We start from the raw sequence: 20619 nt of genomic DNA, 5'->3' as shown, positions 1-20619 counted from the left end.
TCTACATATGCATGTTGGTATCTACAAATCTCGAACTCCCAGTATGTCCCTTCCTACCCACCTCCCCTCTGGCAGCCACAGGTTTGTATTCTATGTCTGTGAGTCTATCTCTGTTTTATATTTAAGTTCATTTGTCTTCTTCTTCTTTTTTTTTTTAAGATTCCAAATATGAGTGATATCATATGATATTTTTCTTTCTCTTTTTGGCTAACTTCACATAGAATGACATTCTCCAGGGACATCCATGTTGCTGCAAATGGCATTATGTTGCCATTTTTATGGCTGAATAGTATTCCATTGTATAAATATACCATATCTTCTTTATCCAGTCATCGTTGATGAACATTTAGACTGATTCCATGTCTTGGCTATTGTAAATAGTGCTGCTATGAACATTGGGGTGCAGGTGTCTTTTTGAAGTAGGGTTCCCTCTGGATATATGCCCAGGTGGCAATAGATTTTAACCTGACTGACCTAGCCAGTCAGCCCTTTCCTTCTGGCAGAATCTATCAAGAAAAAGGAAGGAGGGAGGGAAGGAAGAAAGATAATGAGTGAAAAGGAACCCTCATTTACTCCCTAGGTGATGCATTAAAGCATTAAAAGATGAGCTCTGTTTATTTTAAGTGCAATTCCTGCTTTTGGTAGTCTGAATATATTCAACATTAAGTTTTTAAACCATTTTTTTCTGAAAGTATAGTCAGTTTATAATGTGTCAATTTCTGGTGTACAGCATCATGTTTCAGTCATGCATATGCATACATAGATTCCTTTTCATCGTAGGTTACTACAAGATATTGCATTTAGTTCCCTGTGCTATGCAGGAGAAACCTGTTTATTTCATATACAGTAATGTGTATCTGAAAATCTCTAACTACCAATTTGTCCCTTCCCACCCCGTTTCCCCCCTGGTGACCACAAGTTTGTTTTCTTTGTCTGTGAGTCTTGTTTCTGTTTTATAAATAAGTTCATTTGTGTCTTTTTTTAGATTCTACATATAAGTGATATCATACTCAACATTAAGTTTTGACTATGTAATCTCATGACTAAGGTCACTGAAGGACAACCCAAAAAGAGTGTTTGATGCAAAAGTTAAATGCTTTATCAAAACATGGAACTTAGTTCCCTGGGAAGTCATTATGAGAAAACCCTAGTGTAACAGCTAACACTCATGTAGGACCCCCATGCTCTGGGTACTGTTTTAGGCGCCCGACTCTTACTTCTTGACATATAGTAACTTATTTCATCTTCCAGCATCCCAATGAGGTAGATAATGTTATTGTTCCCATGGTACGGAGGAGAAAACTGAGGCACAGAGAGGCTAGGCAGTTTGCCTAGTGTCACACAACCTACAAGATGAACATGGAATGGATCTTCTAAAAGGAGCCTTTTGAGGATGCTAAGGGATGCAAATCACAAGTACATGAAATATCAGGGGTGAACTGGGACTGGCCCTAAAACACTAGGACATCATAGCTAGCCTAGCATATCAAGGATTTGAATCCAGGGCCCAGATACAGAGTCCACACTTCTGCCTCTTTGGTCAACTACCACCTTCCTCTGCTGGTCCTCCTTTGCCCACCGTGCGCATTTCTGTGTCATTCATCTGTGCGCTTTTGCTCTCTAGTGTTTTCCTTCCTGAAGCCTTACATGCTTTTCTTTCTATGGTGCAAATGATGCATCAAATGAACTAGCTTCAGCTGGTAGTGAACCATTCACATGACAAAGATGAGTAAGATACAGTCCCCATCACCCAGGACCTCAGTCAGTCAGGACAAAGGGCTAAAACCTCATGATCTTCCTCAAGAACTAGTTAGAAGCCTCACTTTGTTTTGATGAACCAAGACAGAACTCAGGGATTCCAAAAAAAAAAAAAAAAAAAACAAAAACAAAAACAAAACAATGGCTCATGTGTTTTTTAAACCCATTTGCAAAAATTCCCTTAAGCTTTCTGATGAGCAAAAATCTATACGCAACCTGACTCCTTGGAGAGCTTGGCCAATGACAGACGTGATGCTCTCAGGGGATTTTATGCTGCATTTCCAACTTCACAAAGAAAGCATTAAAAATGCAAAATGAAAGTGCAGCTGGTTTTGCTCCAAGGTTTATCTGTGATGAGTCATCTATTTTTTATTGTATAAGAAATCAAATCTTAGTATTGTAATGAAAACACAACACAGTGAATTTAGGGTAATTCCTGGAGCATTCATGATGTGCCTGTTTGTTCAGGGACGCTGTGTCCTTTGAGGTTTCTTCTAAGCACTTTAATCTTCGGTAAGAAAGGCACTTTCTGAATTTTTGAGGAAAGATGCTCTATCATCTAAACACCCACAATGGCTTGTTTTACTGTAGCAGTTGTTGCAGAAGCTGAGCGTGGAGATTGTGACCTCATGCTTTGCATTTACGCCCCTTTATCCAGACTGGAGACAGTTGTACAGTAGACATACTTTGAGGTTTTCATTTATTCATTTTTAATCTTAGCTCTTGGGGATTCACGTAGCGTCTGAGCTACCTAGTTCCCGAAAGACTTACTGCACCTAAATTTTACCTAAGAGTTTGGATAAACTCAGCGAAGAAGGGAAAAGGACTGAGGACTGGATTGGCCCTACTGTCTGGTACAGGGACTGAAAGAAGGAGAAAAAGTCATTTTTAGTTGTTTTTGCTGTATGGAAATAGGTTTTCTTGTTAATCACTGCAAGGTCGTGAAGAATTACAGTGTCACCTTAGAAATCTTCTAAGTAGGTTTAAGGTAAAAATGTCCAACTTTAAATACCGCATGTTTTAAAGAACATGTATGCTGATAGTTTGAAGACTAGCATTTGAATCTCAGCAGTCTATGAAGACATATGCCTTTTTATAATATATTTATTGAAAATACCACCTTACTTTATGAACTACATTTCCACTAAAATCAATGAGTTGATGTTTGTTTTTATACATCAATGCTCAAAACTGCAATTTTTAAAAATGTTTTATTGACGTGTAGTTGATTTACAATGTTAGTTTCAGGTGTTCAGCAAAGTGATTCAGTTATACTTATATATACATATGTATTTTTTTCTTTTCAGATTCTTTTCTGTTATATATTATTACAAGAAAATATAGTTCCTTGTAGGTCCTTGTTGTTTATCTATTTTATACACAGTAATGTGTGTCAAGATGCAATTTAAAAGACTTCTTGCACAAATTAAATAGTGGTCCTAACTGATGTTTATTTTCCTTTTGTCTGCACTATGTTCAAAAGTCAATCGAATCTATGCAGTCATAATTTAACATCCAGTGTACCTCCAGGTGAAAAATGAATGCATTTCATAAAGTGAGATGCATGTATGTATAACTATATCATTTTTATATTTAAAGCTGTTGTATTAGACCAGCACTTCAGGATAAAGTGATATATAATTGGTACAGAATATGCTTCTTCCATTTGTTATTTCTTCCTTGTGTTTGTTTATTTGCTTTTTAAAAACTTTCTCTCCAATGTATATAGAAACAGAGAGATGATCAGATCTCAAGGTCCATCAGTTCATCTCTTGTTTGTTTTCCTTTATAATGGAAGCCAGAAGTCAGAAAAACCTTCATTGCTTTCTATCACTTTTTAGAGCAGAGAGGTGAAATAAATTTCCTCTATGCACCAAGACAGGGAATTAGAGTCAGGGAATTTTGGAAGCAGATGATCTTAGTTTTTGAGTATTGAATAAAGCTTGCAGGATTCTTTAAAAACTGTGCTGCCAACGCACTGATCTGTCCAGTTGTATGTAATGAAGGCTTTGGACCCTTTAGGACATGTGAACTGGGTTATTTATGGACAAGAGATGAGAAACTGTTTGAATGATAAAAGAAACTAAAATAGTTAGAGATGTTATCCTAAAACAGCACTTAACATCCGTAACAATTTATGTGTTACCAGCACCCTCTTTCCTTCAACATTTAGTTACAAAATCCTTTTTGAAGCTTCTTATGGCGAATTACAGGCCAGATGAAATTCTATCCTGTGCTGATAATGGATGTGTGTCAGCATGAAAGAGCTTTAATAGAGTCGTACATAACCAATTTAATTTGCAACTAAGCCAGCAGTGTGGTCATATGTTTATGCAAGTAATATTCTTAAATTTTTAATTTTTGCCCTCGCTTGATTTAAATTATGAGTTTCTTTAGAATGGAATCCACTGATGAGAAGCCTAATGGTTTCTTACTTCAGCTTTCCTATTGTGACACCTTTGAGTTTTCTCATTATCTTTCTGGTTCCATCTCCCATGGGACACCTGAAACGTTCATGTGGAACAAGTGTGGACCTGTGTAAAAGTTATACGAATTACATGTCTTAATTGAAAACGTACATAGTCAGTAAATACTTCAGTGTCGACTACCATTAGTTTTGTTATACGTACTTCTATGCATGTGTGCATGAATATATATATTTATAAAATAAAAAATATACTCAGGAATTATCAAACGTATCATTCATTAATTTTCTCAATATATTTTATAATACTTATTGTGAATAAAGACAGAATTCTCCATTCACATCTATACGTTCATTACTTTCAATTGTGGGTGTACATTTTAAGAATTATTTGTTATTCCTATTCTGTTTGCTAAATATTTCTGCATATTACATTGGCCCTGTGGTTATGATGTTATTGGTGCTTCATTATTTGAATGCTGACAGCTCTGTCTCCCAGAGCAATATGAGTCTGTTTTTTTATGTCTTCATAGTACTCCATTTAATCCATGAAACTGTGTTCCAAAGGCACTGTTCAGATATAAGTGCAGAAAACTTGTTCTGAGAATAAAGTTCAGATTTAAATGAACACTTTGGTCTGTGAATCAGGAGTGTTCATCCAAGTGTTTTAACAGAAAATACAGTGTTGGCTTCTAACAAATGGAACAGAGGCCAACCATGGACAACCAATATGGCCGCTTAGCATGTCCACCAGCCGTTGACCATCATTGTGTGATTCCTGCTGAAAGCAACAGAAACCAAATTCATAAGAAAAGCAACCAGCCACCTTAATGAATATCACCTAATAATAAGAAATACATCTGTTTTACATCTCTGATAAATAGAATTTTAACTAGAAATTTGATTTTGTACTGCAGTGTTTAACTTGATCAATTCTGGTAACACGGAAAGATTTTAGCTAACATTGTTTCTTCTTTGTTAATAGTGGCTAGCATTCAGAAACTTCCTGCAGCCTCTGTTCTAACGGACATCAACTTCCCAATGAAAGGCCGGAAGGGGATGGTGGACTGGGCCAGAAACTCTGAAGACAGGGTAGTCATTCCAAAAAGCATCTTCACTCCGGTGTCATCAAAAGGTAAATGTGTGAAATAATTTCAGCCTTGAACAAAAAATTTATCAGTTCATTTCATAATACACTAGGTATAAACTTCCATATGTTACATGATTCAGAAAAAAACGTCTGGCATCAGGATTCTAAACTTATTTTGTACGTATGGAAAATTTATTTGGTCTTTAAATCTGAATGTACTTGAGGAAAGGATCTATTAAAATGGAGAGAGAAATGCAAGTGCAAATTTTAGACCTGAGCTTGACACGTTCAGATTTCAGCGCTGGCAATCTTATCCCAGCACAAAGCACGGGGCCTTGTATTTTAAGTTTAGGTATTGAAGTGGGTCGCCTGGTCCATTTCATGCAAAGTGATTGTTATTTCTGCCTCATTTTTTTTTTAAGTTTTAGTATATAAAAACACATCTAAGAAAAAATGAAGTTTCAAGAACATCTTTAGCAGCCTCTAAAATTTAATGGCTATTTTCAGTAGTGACATAGCAGTCTTAATTCTTAGCTTGGAGATTTTGACATTTTAACCAAGAACTCCAAAGGAAAATTGGTTCTCTCTCCGCATCATTGGGAATTTAAACTTTTTAGCTGCATCTGAATCAGCATCTTGTCTCAGCCTGAAGGAAGTTTCCTTCATGACACAAAACCACTGAGAACACAGCTTCTGAACCTGCAGTTAACGTGCGCAGTGTGAGCTCCCTTGCCCAGCATGGTTAGTAAGGCACTTCTTCTACTTGGCTTCGCATCGGCAAAGACTGGGATCCCCTTGTAATTAGGAGATTAAAGTTTTATAAGACGGTATTGTTCTTGCTGTTACGCTAATATTTCTAAATTTTATTCTTTCTAGAATTAGACGAATCATCAGTCTTTGTTCTCGGAGCAGTCCTGTACAAAAACTTAGATCTAATTTTGCCCACTCTGAGGTAAGCTACCAAGTAATAAGCAGTTGTGATCTTTGTAAATTCTTCCAAAAATGTGATTATAGCTCATTCTCTGAAAATAGTCAAACAAGCTTTGGTAATAATACAAAGGGCTTTTTCTTAAAATGAAATGGAAAAATACCAATTTAATGAACAGCTTATTAGTATACCGTGCATTTCAAAACAACTAGAAAAGACAATTTTGGTCTCTGATTATAGCCCTGTAATTCTTTTTGTGACTAATCAAGATCTGCCTTAAGACCAAGGGAAAAAAAAAAATTAAGAGAAAGAAAACCTTAAAGCTTGATAATAGAATGGGTTATTTTAAAATTAATTTGTCTTCTCTCTTTATTTGTACTTAATGGTACTGTTCATGAACATTCCATGAAATTAAAGGAATGTCACGATGACTGGGAATGCAGGGTTTTGTTCTTCATTTGCACAAGAGCTCAGTTGGCTTCTAAATAAATATTCAATTACAGTTACATTAAGAAAAAAACGCTGTTGTTCAATTAGAGGACTAATTTTGGGAGAAATCCATTGATTTCGTTCCTCCCAGACATTAGAAGCGACAATTACACATAGTGATTCTACCAACATCAATTTATTTGCTCCCAGGTCTTAACTGCTTTACCAGCTCTCCCAGAAACCAGGATTCACGTCTCTCTGGATGGCACTGTTGTCACTCTTGGGGACTTGTTTCCTCCACGCCACCTCACTGTGGAGGGCTGAGCTGAAGCTGTGTTTTAGTTAGACACAGTCACACAACAGTGGGCGCTTGGTCACACCCTTATGAATAAAGCTTCAAGGTTTTCGGGAGGAGAGACTGTGAATGTTGTGGGCTGTTATACCAGGGGCATAACAAATGGTCTCATAAATAAAAACAATTAGAGTTCAGTCCAGCAGAAAAAGGCATTGCAAGGAAGCAACAACAGCTGCAGTGACTACTTATGATTGTTTCGAGAAAATCTTTCCATGTGCTGCGCATTATTAATGCAGTTGGTGACTCAGCCTTTGGACCGCAGAGACAACTATGGGAAGCCTAGTTTTCTTTACCTCCCTTCCTTGCTAGATGGAATTTGGGCTTTCTGAGGTTGAATAGGTTTGTGTTTGGTTTTGTTCTATGAAAATACATTTTCAAAGCTCGTAAGGTTACTCTCAAATTAAAACACACTGATAGGTACAGTGACAGCTAAAATGGATCAGAGAAGAAACTTATGGTTACTGAGAGATAAAGGAGGTGGGAAGGGATCAGTCAGGAGTTCAAAATTTGCACCTCTTGGGGAGTGATGGAAATGTGAGCTATCTTGACTGTGGTGGTGGTTTCATTTTGGTAGACATCTATCAAAATTTATCAAATAGTACATCTGAAATATGTGTAGTTTACTGTACAGGGATTATACCACAATAAAGGTGTTTAAATGTGAAATAATATGGATTTATAAGGGGGAATGATATAGCTCAGTGATAGTGTATGTGCTTGGCCTGACCAAGGTCTTGGGTTCAATCCCCAGTACTGCCACTTAAAATGAATAAATACACGAATAAACCTAAATACCTCCCCCTTCAGTAATAATAATAATAATAATAATAATGAAATTTTAAAGTGATAATAAAAAATAAAATTGATTTATAGTTACGGCCTCTAGCTCTGTGTATGACATTCATTTGAGGAGAAATGTGCTAAAAGTAAAATTACCCAGATACTCAAAGTCAGCCCCTTATTTCAACAGGGAGTTCATTTGCAAGACTTCTAGACGAGGCACTGACTCAAAATCAGCTGATCTGGGATTTAATTTCAACTTAATATAACAAGAGCTTTACAAACCTGTCCAGTCACTCAGTCATCCTCTGCCTTCACGTCATCTTCCAAATAGAAGCACCTGTATGTGCAATATTCATTCTGTTTGCTGCAGAGGGATATAGGAAATGCAAATAAAATATTCACAGAAAATGCTTTGAATTGTGAATTAGTCTCCCTGCTATATGTTTAACAGAGTTGCATTATGATTAATCTTATTTTGAAGACTGATCTCACTTACACAAGGTGAAGTCAAGTTATTCCGAGTTTCATAAATTTATACAGTCAAAGGAATTGGAAGTTTATCTCAGGATATCAGCCTTTTGTGAAAAAAAAAAAGATATTTCAACATTTTTAAAATTGTGGCAGAGACACCGGCCACTTGTGGGTGGATTTGTGATAACATCATGAGTGATGTAATGGATATAGCAGGAAAAAGTCCAGAGCAGCCACTCCCCTAACATTCCCTGTGACACAACAGGTTCAGATTGGCCTTTGGGCAAGTCAGTGACTTTTTTTTTCAATTGAAGTATAGTTGATTTACAGTGTTGTGTTAATTTCTGGTGTACAACATAGTGATTCAGGATATATGTATATTCCTTTCATATTCTTTTTTGTTATAGGTCATTACAAGATATTGACTATAGTTTCTTGTGCTATACAGTAGGACCTTGTTGTGTATCTATTTTATATATAGTAGTGTGTTTCTGCAAATTCTGAACTCCCAATTTATCCTTCTAGCCCCCTTTACCCTGCTGGTAACCATAAGTTTGTTTTCTATGTCTGTTTGTCTGTCTCTGTTTTGCAAATAAGTTCATCTGGTCCTTTTTTTTTCGATTCCACATATAAGTGATATCATATGGTATTTTTCTTTCTCTTTCTGGCTGACTTCACTTAGTATAACAATCTCCAGGTCCATCCACATTGCTGCAAATGGCATTCCTTTATTCTTCTTTATGGCTGAGTAGTATTCCTCAAGTGCTATTAACTTTTTATATGTTAATCATGGGTTGAACTGAAAAGTTCTTTTTAACTTTGAAAATTCCCTGTCTTTATTGTTGTGAAATCATAGGATTTTAGAGTGTTGAAATATTATTCCTTATCATGAAGTTCTTAAAACCCTTGTATAAGATTATGATTATACCAATGGGGTATACCAGTGGTAGAGCACATGCATAGCATGCACAAAGTCCTGGGTTCAATCCCCAGTACCTCTAGTTAAATAAATAAATACATAAATATGCTTAATTAACCCCCCAGAAAAGAACAACAACAAAAAAGATTATGAATATACCTACTCACATTTTCTATGTATAAAGTAATTAGGTAAGTGACTCTAGGGAAACAATATGCACATTTAGAGTCACTAGAAATAATGACAATATACTGCTCAGCAGGAAGAGTTTGTTGAAGCACTTTGAAAGGTGAAATATTAGCAGTACCTTTCATTTCCTTTTATTTCAGATTGTAAAGTAATATAACCATAAGCAATCTCAGCTTGCTTTTTTATTTTCTTTCCAAAAATTTGTTCCAGAAAGTTTCGCGAGTAGAATAACCCTTTCAAAGGACAAAGGTGATGTCTTTGTTTCAGAATCACTGACTTTCAATAAGCAACACCTGTCCTAACTAAACTATTTTAATTCTCTTAAATCTCCTGTATCCTCAAAACACCTAGAATAGTACTTAGTAAACAATAGAGGTTCGAGAAATGTTTATTAGAATAATGTGTTGTCTTATCTGATACAATATTCTATATAAGCCATTTTTAAAAAGGGGGTACATAGAAGTTTAGTGCGTATAGTATAAAAATATTTTAGAAACAGAGGAATAAAATACATATTTTTTTGTTTTGCTGTATAAATTTGACTGCATTTATGGAACCCAGTAGAAAGGAAATATCTTCTTATTCAACATGAAAAAATATGAGAATTCGCTCTATATGTTTGGTTATTATTTACCAAAATTTCATGACACAGTTTCCTCTATGATCGTTTGACTAATAATTGTGTGTTGACCATTTGGGAGACAGGTTTCTTACACACCAAGTAATGTTAGGCTTGCTCTTAAGTTTCTAGAAATTTTGTATTTTGATACAATTATTTTTAAAACAATACTCTGCATAATTTTCCCTCATGGACCCCAAGAAGGAGAACTTGACATAATGTTTTGAGTAGGTATCATTTAGAAATTTTCCTTTTTACAAAGACAGAAATAACTTTGCATGTTGACTCTTATTTAAATATTCTTTTTCTTCTTTTGCCCTAATCTGGGTTCAACTATTCTTCAAGCTGCAGTTTTAATTTTACTGTTGGATTGTCTTTCCTTTTACAATTAAATTGATTCAAACTGTCCCTTCACCTGAAGGAATTTACTCTACTCAAGTCCAAACTAAATAAGGGCTATTCTCAGCCTCCCAGCTGTATTCTTCACAATGATGTCTTACAGTTGAAATGCACAGAGTCCGTGGATATTAGTCCTGCAAGCCCTTTAAAGCTTAGTGCCATCCAGAACTCTGATTCCACACACAAGAGAACTGAACTCCTCATTATATTATTATATCCCACCCAGGATCCCAAAATTACATGTTCAGTAAGGGACTGGGTTCTAATTCAACTCAAGTCTTCAGTCCTCCAAAATCAGGACTTGTCCACTGTCTTGCTGCCTCTGTGGTGCTACTTTCAATTCCTTTACGCAGTACCAACCATAGACTTCTCTATTCCTGTGAATACTCATCCATCTTCTGTAGAAAGTCTCAAAAGGCCCCGGAGGAGGTGGCCATGTGTGGGAGGCTCAAGATGGGGTCAACTTGGTGGCCTCAGGCCAGGCTGTTGACACCAAGGCCTGAGGCTGTCGCGTCAGCACTTTTGCCGCTGATAGACGCTCGCCAGCCAAGGCTGGGTGGGTGGTCTTTAGGGGAAGTGAGGCCACCCACACAGGCCCCATTCATATTAGGAAAACAATAACCACCCACGGCCTGGTGAGGTCTTAAACTGCTGGTGAGGATCTAAACTGTAGTGCCTTTTAGTGGGGTAATTTAGTGGTACCAAGAGGCTTTAAAAATGCACTGTCGTTGATACAGCAATGCCATTTCTAAGAATTTATCTTACAGAAATTGTCTCTAAAAACAATTGTATATCCAAGCATACATTCAAGCCAAAGAGTTCAAGAAACAGTTGTAGTCAGTTCATATTCTGATTCATTTCATAAAGTCAGGTTCCAGTTTTATAGGAAAATCACAGTACTTTTGAGTATGGGAGCAAGGTGTAGTTTTCCTGGTCTTATGGAAGATGTAGTCCTGAGAAAGAAAGAAATAAAAGAGAGAAAGAGAGGGAGGGAGGGAAAGATGAAAAGAAAAGAGAAAAGAAAGGAAAGGAAGAGAAGAGAAAAGAAAAGAGAAAGAAGGCACATTAATATAGCTATTAGTATGCAAGATATTATAGAGGATCTAATTAAAATTATATGCAAACTACTCTATAGTAATAAAGAGCCAAGAAAAATACATGTGAACAAAAAACCCCCACTGTTCTCATAAGCCAGTAGCAGTAGCATTAAAACTAGCTTTTAGAAAGGAAAAAAAAATCGATAATGCAACATCACATGAATTTGCTGTCAAGTGACCAACTTAATAAAAGATAAATAATGCTAATTTTTTCATTAAATATGGAAATGGAGCCCATTTGAGCTCCTAATATTACAGGAATTAAAAAACAAACAAGAAAAGCAATTAAACTAAAAATTATGGGAAATCATAGAAAAACGAACACATAATCTCTTTTATACTAGTACATCCTGAAGGCAAGCCCCCTGGAGTACTGAGTTCTCTCAAGAGCACGTGTTCTTCAGTTTGAGGAGCTAGACTTTGATCCTCACCTCTTCATTCTGAGTTTGCAATGGAATATTGTGGCTTTGTGATACTCTATATCTCTTTATAATGTCCTATGTTGAGGACATTAGAAATTAAAATTAACCATGTGGATAACAAATTTGCATGTCTAATACTATAAAATATTGTAATATTACATAGTCAATAAAATTATTAATAAATTTTTCTCACAAAAATCTGAGTTTAATTTGACCTTACTGTTTGAAAGTAATTTGCATCCCTGATCACTTAGCTTCATTGTGGCTCTAGGTGTCACATCCCTTAGGAAATCTAAGTTGAAATCCTGTTTAGTGTTCAAAGTTCCAAGTTAGCTCAACCCTACAGTTTTTTTTTTGAGTCAATGTATTTAGATTAACGATTTTGATGAAGTCCTCAGTTCCTGAAATATATGAAATCATCTATTTTGTTTGGGCTTTATCTAAACTGAGAGGCTAAAACAATTTTGAAACTCTCAGATTGGAAGGTACATGAGCTGTAATTTAAAAAATACAAGCTAGAGTAATTTTAATAATTTTTATTATACCATTAGCATCTCTTTACTGTACCTTAGTCTGCTTACATTTTCTTTGCACAATTAGTTCCACAGTTCCTTCCACTGATACTTGTTCTGTAATGTTGCATTGCATTTTTTTTTACTATGGTGAAAAACACATAACATGAAATTTACCATCTCTAGAACTTTCTCACCTTGCAAAACTGAAACTCTATATTCTTTGAATGACAATATCCCTTTCACTTCCTCTACTCAGCTCCTGGAAACCAACATTCTGCTGTTTCTAAAAAATTTGACTTATTTTAGATGCCTGATATAAGTGGAAACATGCAATAGTTGTCTCTCTGTTACTGGCTTATTGCACGTGGCATGATGTTCTCAAAGGTTACCCATGTTATACCATATGACAGAATTTCCTTTTTCTTTAAGGCTGGATAATAATCCATTTTCTGTATATCCCTTATTTTCTTTATCCATTCATCTGTCAATGGACATTTAGGTTGCTTCCACCTCTTGGCAATTTTGAATATTGCTGCAATGAACACGAGTGAGCAAATATCTTCTTGAAATCCTGTTTTCACTTTTTTGGGGATATATACCTAGAAATGGAATTTCTAGATCGTATGGTAATTCTATTTGTAATTTTTTCTATAGCAGCTACACCATTTTAGATTGATCATAGTAATTGATCTTTTTCATGTGTTGTTGAATTTCATTTTGTATTTTGTTTAGAATTTTTGCATCAATATTCATCAAGGATATTGCCCTGTGGTTTTCATTTCTTGTGCCATCTTTGATTTTGGTATCAGGGTATGCTGGCCTTGTAAAATGAATTTGGAAGTCTTATCTCCTCTTTAATACTTTGGAAGAGTTTGAGAAGAATCAGTGTTAATTCTTCTTTACATGTTTAGCAGAATTCTTCAGCGAAGCCATTGGGTCCTGGGCTTTTCTTTGTTGGGAGGTTTTGATTATTGATTCAGTGTCCTTACTTGTTATAGGTCTGTTTAGATTTTTCAGCTTCTACATGAATCAGTCTTGGTAGGTTGTATGTTTATAGAAATTTATCTACTTCTACATTATTCAGGTTGTTGGCATATAATTGTTCATAGCACTTGCCTATGATCCTTTTAATTTCTGTGACATCAGTTGCAACACCCCATCTTCATTTATGACTTTTATGGAGTTTTATTTCTTTTTGAAGTAGTTACTCTAGCTAAGTATTTGTCAATTTTTTTTTCAAACAACCAACTCTTAGTTTGGTTAATGTTTTCTATGTGTTTCTATTCTCTATCTCATTTATCTGCACACTAATCTTTGTCATTTCCTTCCTTCCGCTAACTATGGATTTGTTCTTACTCTGGTTCCTTGAAGTGTGAAGTTAGGTGGTGGCTGATTTGAGATCTTCTTTAAAAGGAGGCATTTCCCCTACCTATTTTTTGTCTTAGTACTGCTTTTGCTGCATTCCACAAATTTTGGTATGTTGTGTTTTCATTTTTATTTGTGTCAAGATATTTTCTAATTTCCCTCATGATCTCCTTTTTAATCCACTGATTGTTTAATTTCCACATATTCGTGAGTCTCCTTTTGGCTTTGATTCTCAGTTTCATTCCATTATGGTTGGAAAAGGTACTTGGTATGACTTCAGTTTCTTAGTTTGTTGAGAGTTTTTTTGTGCCTCACCTGTGAGCTATCCTGAAGAATGCTCTGTATCCACTTGAGAAGAATCTATGCTGTTGATGGAGTGCTCTGTTTATGTCTGTTAGGTTCAACCGATCTAAAGTGCTGTTCAAGTTCTCTGTTTCTTTATGGATCTACTATCTTGTTGATCATTATTAAAGTGGGATACTGTGTTGAAATCTTTTGCTATCATCATGTTACTGTCTGTTTCTCCTTTCAGTTCCGTCAGTGTTTGCTTCATGTATTTGAGTGCTCTGCTGTTAGGTACATACATATTTATAATTGTTATATCTTCCTGGTGAATTGACCCTTTTACCATTATGTAGTGACCTTCTTTGTCTTTTATTACAATTTTTGACTTAAAGTCTGTTTTGTCCGATACAAATACATCCATCCTTGCTCTCTTTTGGTTACCATTTGCATGGACTACCATTTTACGTCTTTCACTTTCAGCCTGTGTAAGCTCCTATATCTAAAGTGAGTCTCTTGTAAACAGCTGCATTGCATTTCATAATCACTTGTTTACTCTCTGTAAGATATGGTTCATGTGCTCTAAGCACCTTCAGCCTTTGTAAAAATTATTAAGATTGATTTGAGCCTTCTTTGAGCAAAGAACTCTACACATTTTTAAATGTTTTAGAAACTGAGTGGCACAAATCTCCAAGAGAAGAAAGAACTTTATTATTTTAGTTATGAAATCCACTTGGCTATAATATTTGCTTTTCTAGCAGGGAATGCAAATGTGAATCTAGCCAGGAAGCATTAGTAGATCACAAAGCCTGACATGGCACACAAGGAGCCAGCTTTTCACTTATGCAAATTAGAATAAATTGATAGAATAAATTAAAGAAATTGTGTACACAGTCCATTTTTTAAAAAGGGAGCAATTGCATAATGTAAATTTGCTTATTTTTCCTTTATTAAATAGTTTAATACTGTGATAGTGACATCACGTTTTAAATCAACTTGGTCAAAAGTTTGATAATCTCTGCTTAGTATGTGTTATTTAATAAGACATTCAAATATATGTTAGCACTGAAATGTGCCACGTTTAATGCAAATGAGGATGTATACTGGCTACAATTCTTGCCCTCATTGAACTATAATCTTGTGGAAGGTGCTGTGTAGAGAGAAGTATGTGTTAGTAATGCAGGGCAGGGGGCCACTCACATAAATGTTATAAGAATATCCATCTGCATAAATATAGTGACATAATCTCTTCCCCAATGTGTTCTAAATGAGTTAACGCACACTTGCATGTGCACACACACACACATACACAAACACACTTAGCAAAAGCTATAAGGCAGGCTCCGCCCTCTTGGGACCTTCTTCAGCAGGCCGATTAAGTAGCTAACAAATCTGGCAAAGAGTAAATTCCCTGTGGAAAGTTGCTTATCTTAAGTTATTTCACTTTCCACAGCCCAGTTTCCTAGGGCTAAAATCCCCATAGTCCAAAACACACAAAGAGAAAGTCGTAAGTACCTTGACAAAATTATAAATTCCTGTTTGGAATACCCATGTCTATATTTTCCAGTAAATTACCCTCTTAGGCAACTTTTAAAATAATGCAACATATCTGTTGTATAATATCAAATTTAACTAGCATGTATTATAATTTCAGTTTATAAGTTAGCATTTGGTTGTATTTCTAGCAGGGAAATGACATTATAAGCAGGGCCAGAATAAAGGGGCAGATCGAATTTGGGTGATGTGTAAATATTTTTGTTTCAGGTCACCAACCAGAATTCAAACATATTCAGGCTAATCTGAAAAAGGAGCTTGTGTCTGTGTCCTAGGATTGTTCTCTGGGAGAAATCTCCATAAAATTTTTTTTTTTGGTGGTAACAGATGGACATTCTCCCCAACCTCAATTTAAATGTAGCTTGTCATTCTCTGGGAATCCTGTCAGATCTGTGAATGTAGTTAATCACCCAACATCACCTCACAGTTAATTCCATATATTCTCACTTGATCCCCTGATCACTTCTACTCATACAGAAACAGGGAAGACTAAGTTTGCAAAGGGAGCTTGGCATTTAGAGCTTTCTTCCATATCCAATGCACTTTACCTTCAATTGACTCATTTAGTATAAAATGAAATAAACAACAGTTAACTGGCTTTCTCTGTTTGCAACCACCTTCCTGCTAAGAATATAAAAACAAATTTATACTATTTTTTTTTTTACTATTTTGCTGTTAGACTGGATACCATGAGGCTTCCTAAATACTCAAGAATTTGTTATTTGGCATACTAAATTTATGAGAGGTGGGTTAAAAAATGTTTTCCCTCTCAAAATATGTTTGTAGTTCCTCTGCTACTAAATATTCCTCCAAGAGTGGCACAAGTTGGCTTTTTTTCTAATGAAATCTGTGGAAAAGATCATCTCATTAGAGAAAATATTTTCCCAAAGAATGTGAGGTTCAGCATTATTCTATGATATTAGAATTATATGACTTTGATGATACAACCATTTTAGAAAACCATGTGGCAGTGACTTATAAAATTAAACCACATGAGCAAGCAATTCCACTCATAGTTATTTACTCAAGACATACAAAAATATATGTCCGCTCACAGAGAATGTACACCAGTTATTCATAATAGCAAAATATGAAGAACTACTAAAAATCATAAAAGCTAAAAATCAGAAGCCCTAGAGGTTGCTGAATGAACTGATGAATAGATCACAAATTGTGGTATATTCATGTCATGAAATACTACTCATCTATGAAAAGGAATGGAATGGATGAATCTCAAATACAGTACACTAAGTGAATTAAGTCCAACACAAAAGTGTGTGTATTGTATGATTCTATTTAAATGAAGCTCAAAAAAGGCACAATTCTTGAAACAGCATGTCCACGGTTTCCTGGGGCCATGGTGGGGAGGGCATCAAGTGTAGAGGGGCTCATGGAAACTACGGAGGGTTGTCTGTCTGTATTTGGTGGTGCTTGCATGGTAGCATACAATTACCAAAAGCATTAAACTGCCCATGTAAAGTTGGTGAATTTTATTATCTATAAGTAACACCTTGAACAACAAAAAAGAGAAAAAAAATTAAATGATTTTGTTTTGATACCAGTTATGAACTCCTCAAAACATTACATGCTCTACGGAAGAACAGGTGATTTATTTCAAATCATAAAGGAAGGATGAAAAAATATATTTATATGTATGTATTTCTTCAAATAGTTGAAGTCCAATAAAATCTTTAAGTCTTATGTAATAGACATATAGCATTTTATATGTGTTGGGTGAAAACCTATATATGCAAAAAACAGTTGGTTCATTTTATATGTTTATATTTAGAGATGATTTTTTGTAGCTTGTGAATATGATTATATTTAAAATTTCTTTGAGTAAACTGTACTGGTAAAATCTTTCAAAATGCAAATATGGTCCTTACATTGAGTGCATTGCGATGAAGAAGTGGCCGGTAGATCTTTATTGTTGAGATGAGTCAGCAATTAGCAATACCATTTATTGACATTTACATCCTATTGGTTTTCACTCTTTGCCACGTCCCAATCATTCATCTTGATGAATTTTGAGATAGTCTTAAAAACACTAGGACAGCACTTTGCAAGAAGAATATTTGGTCTCCTAGAGAACAGAACTGTTAGATCCACCTTGAGGTAAATCAATTATATTCATTTAAAGATTGCCTGAAGGTTTGAATTCACGGTCCATCTATCTCGCAGATTTAAGAATCAGATTTAAGTGATGGAAAGCTCGTCAGCTCTACTGTTTTTTCATCTGTCCTCCATCTGAAGTGGTAACCATCCGCAGTAGCTTCCGCTCAAAGTTTCTGGTCCAGATGGGGTGTATTTACAACAAAAAATCCACCATATCTTTCCATGAACAGTACTTCAGTATCATGCTTTAAATCTGTTTGCCTAATGTTTCAATGTCTTTGCTTAGGGTACCTTTATTTAAAATGTCATCCCAGCATGTATTGAGTGGTAGGAATTAATATCCATCATCAACCCTTTCTCCTTCTAATCATAATTATTCTGTTTCAGAAATTATACTGTCGTTAATTCCAAAATCATCGTGGTCACGATAAGGCCTGAACCCAAAACAACAGATTCGTTCCTGGAGATAGAACTAGCTCATCTGGCTAATGTAAGTATCGTCTACTTGGTGTTGAGTTGCTTATAGAATTTACTTGTCAAGAAAGGTTAACAATTATCCTTTCAATGGATAAGACCAGAGCATACTACTTACACTCTTGAGAGTTGCAAATGAACTGATTTGTTATGAAGATGTGTATTATATAGAAACAAAGTGACCTGTTATCCTATGCTTTTGTTCATGATAGAATTCTCTTCAGTTTCTCCAAGATAATAGTTAACAAATCGTTTCCCATTGTGCGCGTCTTTATTAGGCTCTGAGCGAGGCAGTGGGGGAGACCAAGGTGCGTGAACCAGTCTCCCCACGTGGTAGGGAAGACTGCTGTGGAAACACATAGACTGAAGATGCACACAGCACAAAGGGAGTCATGTCCTACAGGGCATCCGGGGGTGGGAACCGGGTGGAGCAGCATTTTAAAGCACTGCGTCCAGGATCAGAGGAGGTCCTTGTAACTACCTGGGTGCTCCCGTGGTCCAAGTCCAAATCTTCCATCCAAAATAGCAAGCACCCTTCCTTAAATCCAACCAACTGCAATGGAAATTTTTCAGACCTTGTTCACGCTTTCTGTAGAAATTTAAAAAACCTACATATCCTTTGTAGGTTCACCTTAAATGCCTAAATCAATAGTTGAAGGGACAAAGAAGGTGATTCCTAAGAAAGTTAGGCTTTTTTAATTATGCTTTTACATTTCCTGTGTTAAAGTAGGACTGTTTCGTGTGTTGCATAGACGTAGTTTTTTTTTTTTATTCCTTGCAAAGTTTCTGTGAACTTGACCTTTGCGTACAATTAATGAAAGCACAGAGTGATTGTCATTTTCCCAAATTGGTATACTCAGTGAATGACATAATGGGATTTATTCTCACATCCTTTACTTTACAAAACCTGTGCATTTTCCAGTATTTTATAATTTCTGATTTTTAAAAAACTCAGCTTCATTTGTAAAAAATAACAATCACCTTTCCTGCAAACCACTTTTTGCCAAGATGTCCAGTCTTCCTAGATTATGTAATGAAAATCTCGAATCTCTCAGCAATAACTTTTAAACATCACAATTGATACTTAAACTATTAGGTTTTTTCCCCTTCTGCCAAAATGTGATCATACTGGTTCTATCTAACCTGCATTTAACTTCTATAATATCTACCTCCTCATACCTCATAATGGCCCTGATCTCATCACTGCACTGAAAACTGGGAGATACTTTTAGCATTGCATTTGAGTAAGGAACTTATTTCTTTGTATGTTCAACATGTATTATAAAAATATTTATTGACTTGTTTGTTTATATTATTTACCCTGGTAATGTCTATCCAGTTATAAGCACTGGTGAAAAATAGTAAAATATATTAATTCCCTGAATTGCTTTCTGCAAAAAAAAAAAAAAAAAATTCAGAAAGTATATCCTATTTCTTATGGAGGAAACACTTTGGTAAATGAACATTCACAAAACTTTCCTAAGTCAAGATAGAATCAATATTGATTGATGTTAATTAAATAGCATTTTTCCCATAAGTTGAAGAAAGAGTAACCTTAAAAATAGTGTTGATAAAACAGTCACGTTAATTCAATTCAATAGAACAATTTGAAATGAACAGATTCAAGCTTTGAATCAAACTTTCTGGGGGCATATTTTGTCAGCAGAATTACAAAGGAGAAAAAGCAGGTACAAAAAAGATTGTTTTCTACACATGAGAGCCAGAGTATATGGTCAGTAACCAATTAGGTGCTGGAGTGGCAGTCAAAGTCAGAATATAGAAATGAAGTGTGTGGGTATATCTCAGTGGTAGAGCACATGCTTAGCATGCACAAGGTCCTGGGTTCAATCCCCAGGACCTCCATTAGATTAAATAAACAAATAAATAAATAAATCTAATTACCTCCCCCCAAAACAAAACAAAAACACCAACCAATAAATAAATATTTTTTAAAAAGAATATAAGAATGCTGAGATTATCATAAGGCACTTAGAATTAATTCTTTCAGGATTTTGAGTGAGTTGACCAGATTCCCAAAACAATACTACCCAACGCTGGAAGGCTCAGATTTAAGAGAATTTAAGAATTTAAGACAAATCTGTTTCACAAAGGAGCTGAGGGGAAAGAGGAATAAGAAGAAAAGTTTACTCCGGAGATGAAAATGTCCCAAGGGTTTCCCACCTATGACCTGCGTCATGTCACCTGCAGACCCCGACTCTGCCTGTGTTCGGAGGCCCCCAGGACTCCCAGCCACATGGTGGAGCTGCTCTGGGCTACTCCATCCTTCATTTCTTCCCTTCATGTCACGATTTATTGAATATCTTATAAAGTACATTCTATATACTGACTTTAGTTTATTTTCGTTGAAGAGATAGTCAAAAGAGCCTCTGCTGAAGTAAAATAGTCTTTGCTAAAATGTGAAAAAAACAC

General features: G+C 35.6%; 1 protein-coding gene across 1 annotated transcript in view; it reads left to right on the top strand.

Moving 5' to 3' along the window:
- The window catches only part of ADGRB3 (adhesion G protein-coupled receptor B3), a 684888-nt gene that overhangs the window by 369077 nt on the left and 295192 nt on the right, over positions 1–20619 (top strand). The window contains exons 14-16 of the mRNA XM_072965499.1: positions 5169–5318; positions 6150–6225; positions 18103–18205. Coding sequence (XP_072821600.1) covers positions 5169–5318; positions 6150–6225; positions 18103–18205 — 329 coding nt within the window. The remainder of the gene's footprint in view (positions 1–5168; positions 5319–6149; positions 6226–18102; positions 18206–20619) is intronic.

This window comes from Vicugna pacos, chromosome 8 (assembly GCF_048564905.1).
Source record: "Vicugna pacos chromosome 8, VicPac4, whole genome shotgun sequence".
Lineage (NCBI taxonomy): Eukaryota > Metazoa > Chordata > Mammalia > Artiodactyla > Camelidae > Vicugna > Vicugna pacos.
Note: the sequence above shows the minus strand (reverse complement) of the source record. Positions and strands in the feature narration are given on the sequence as shown.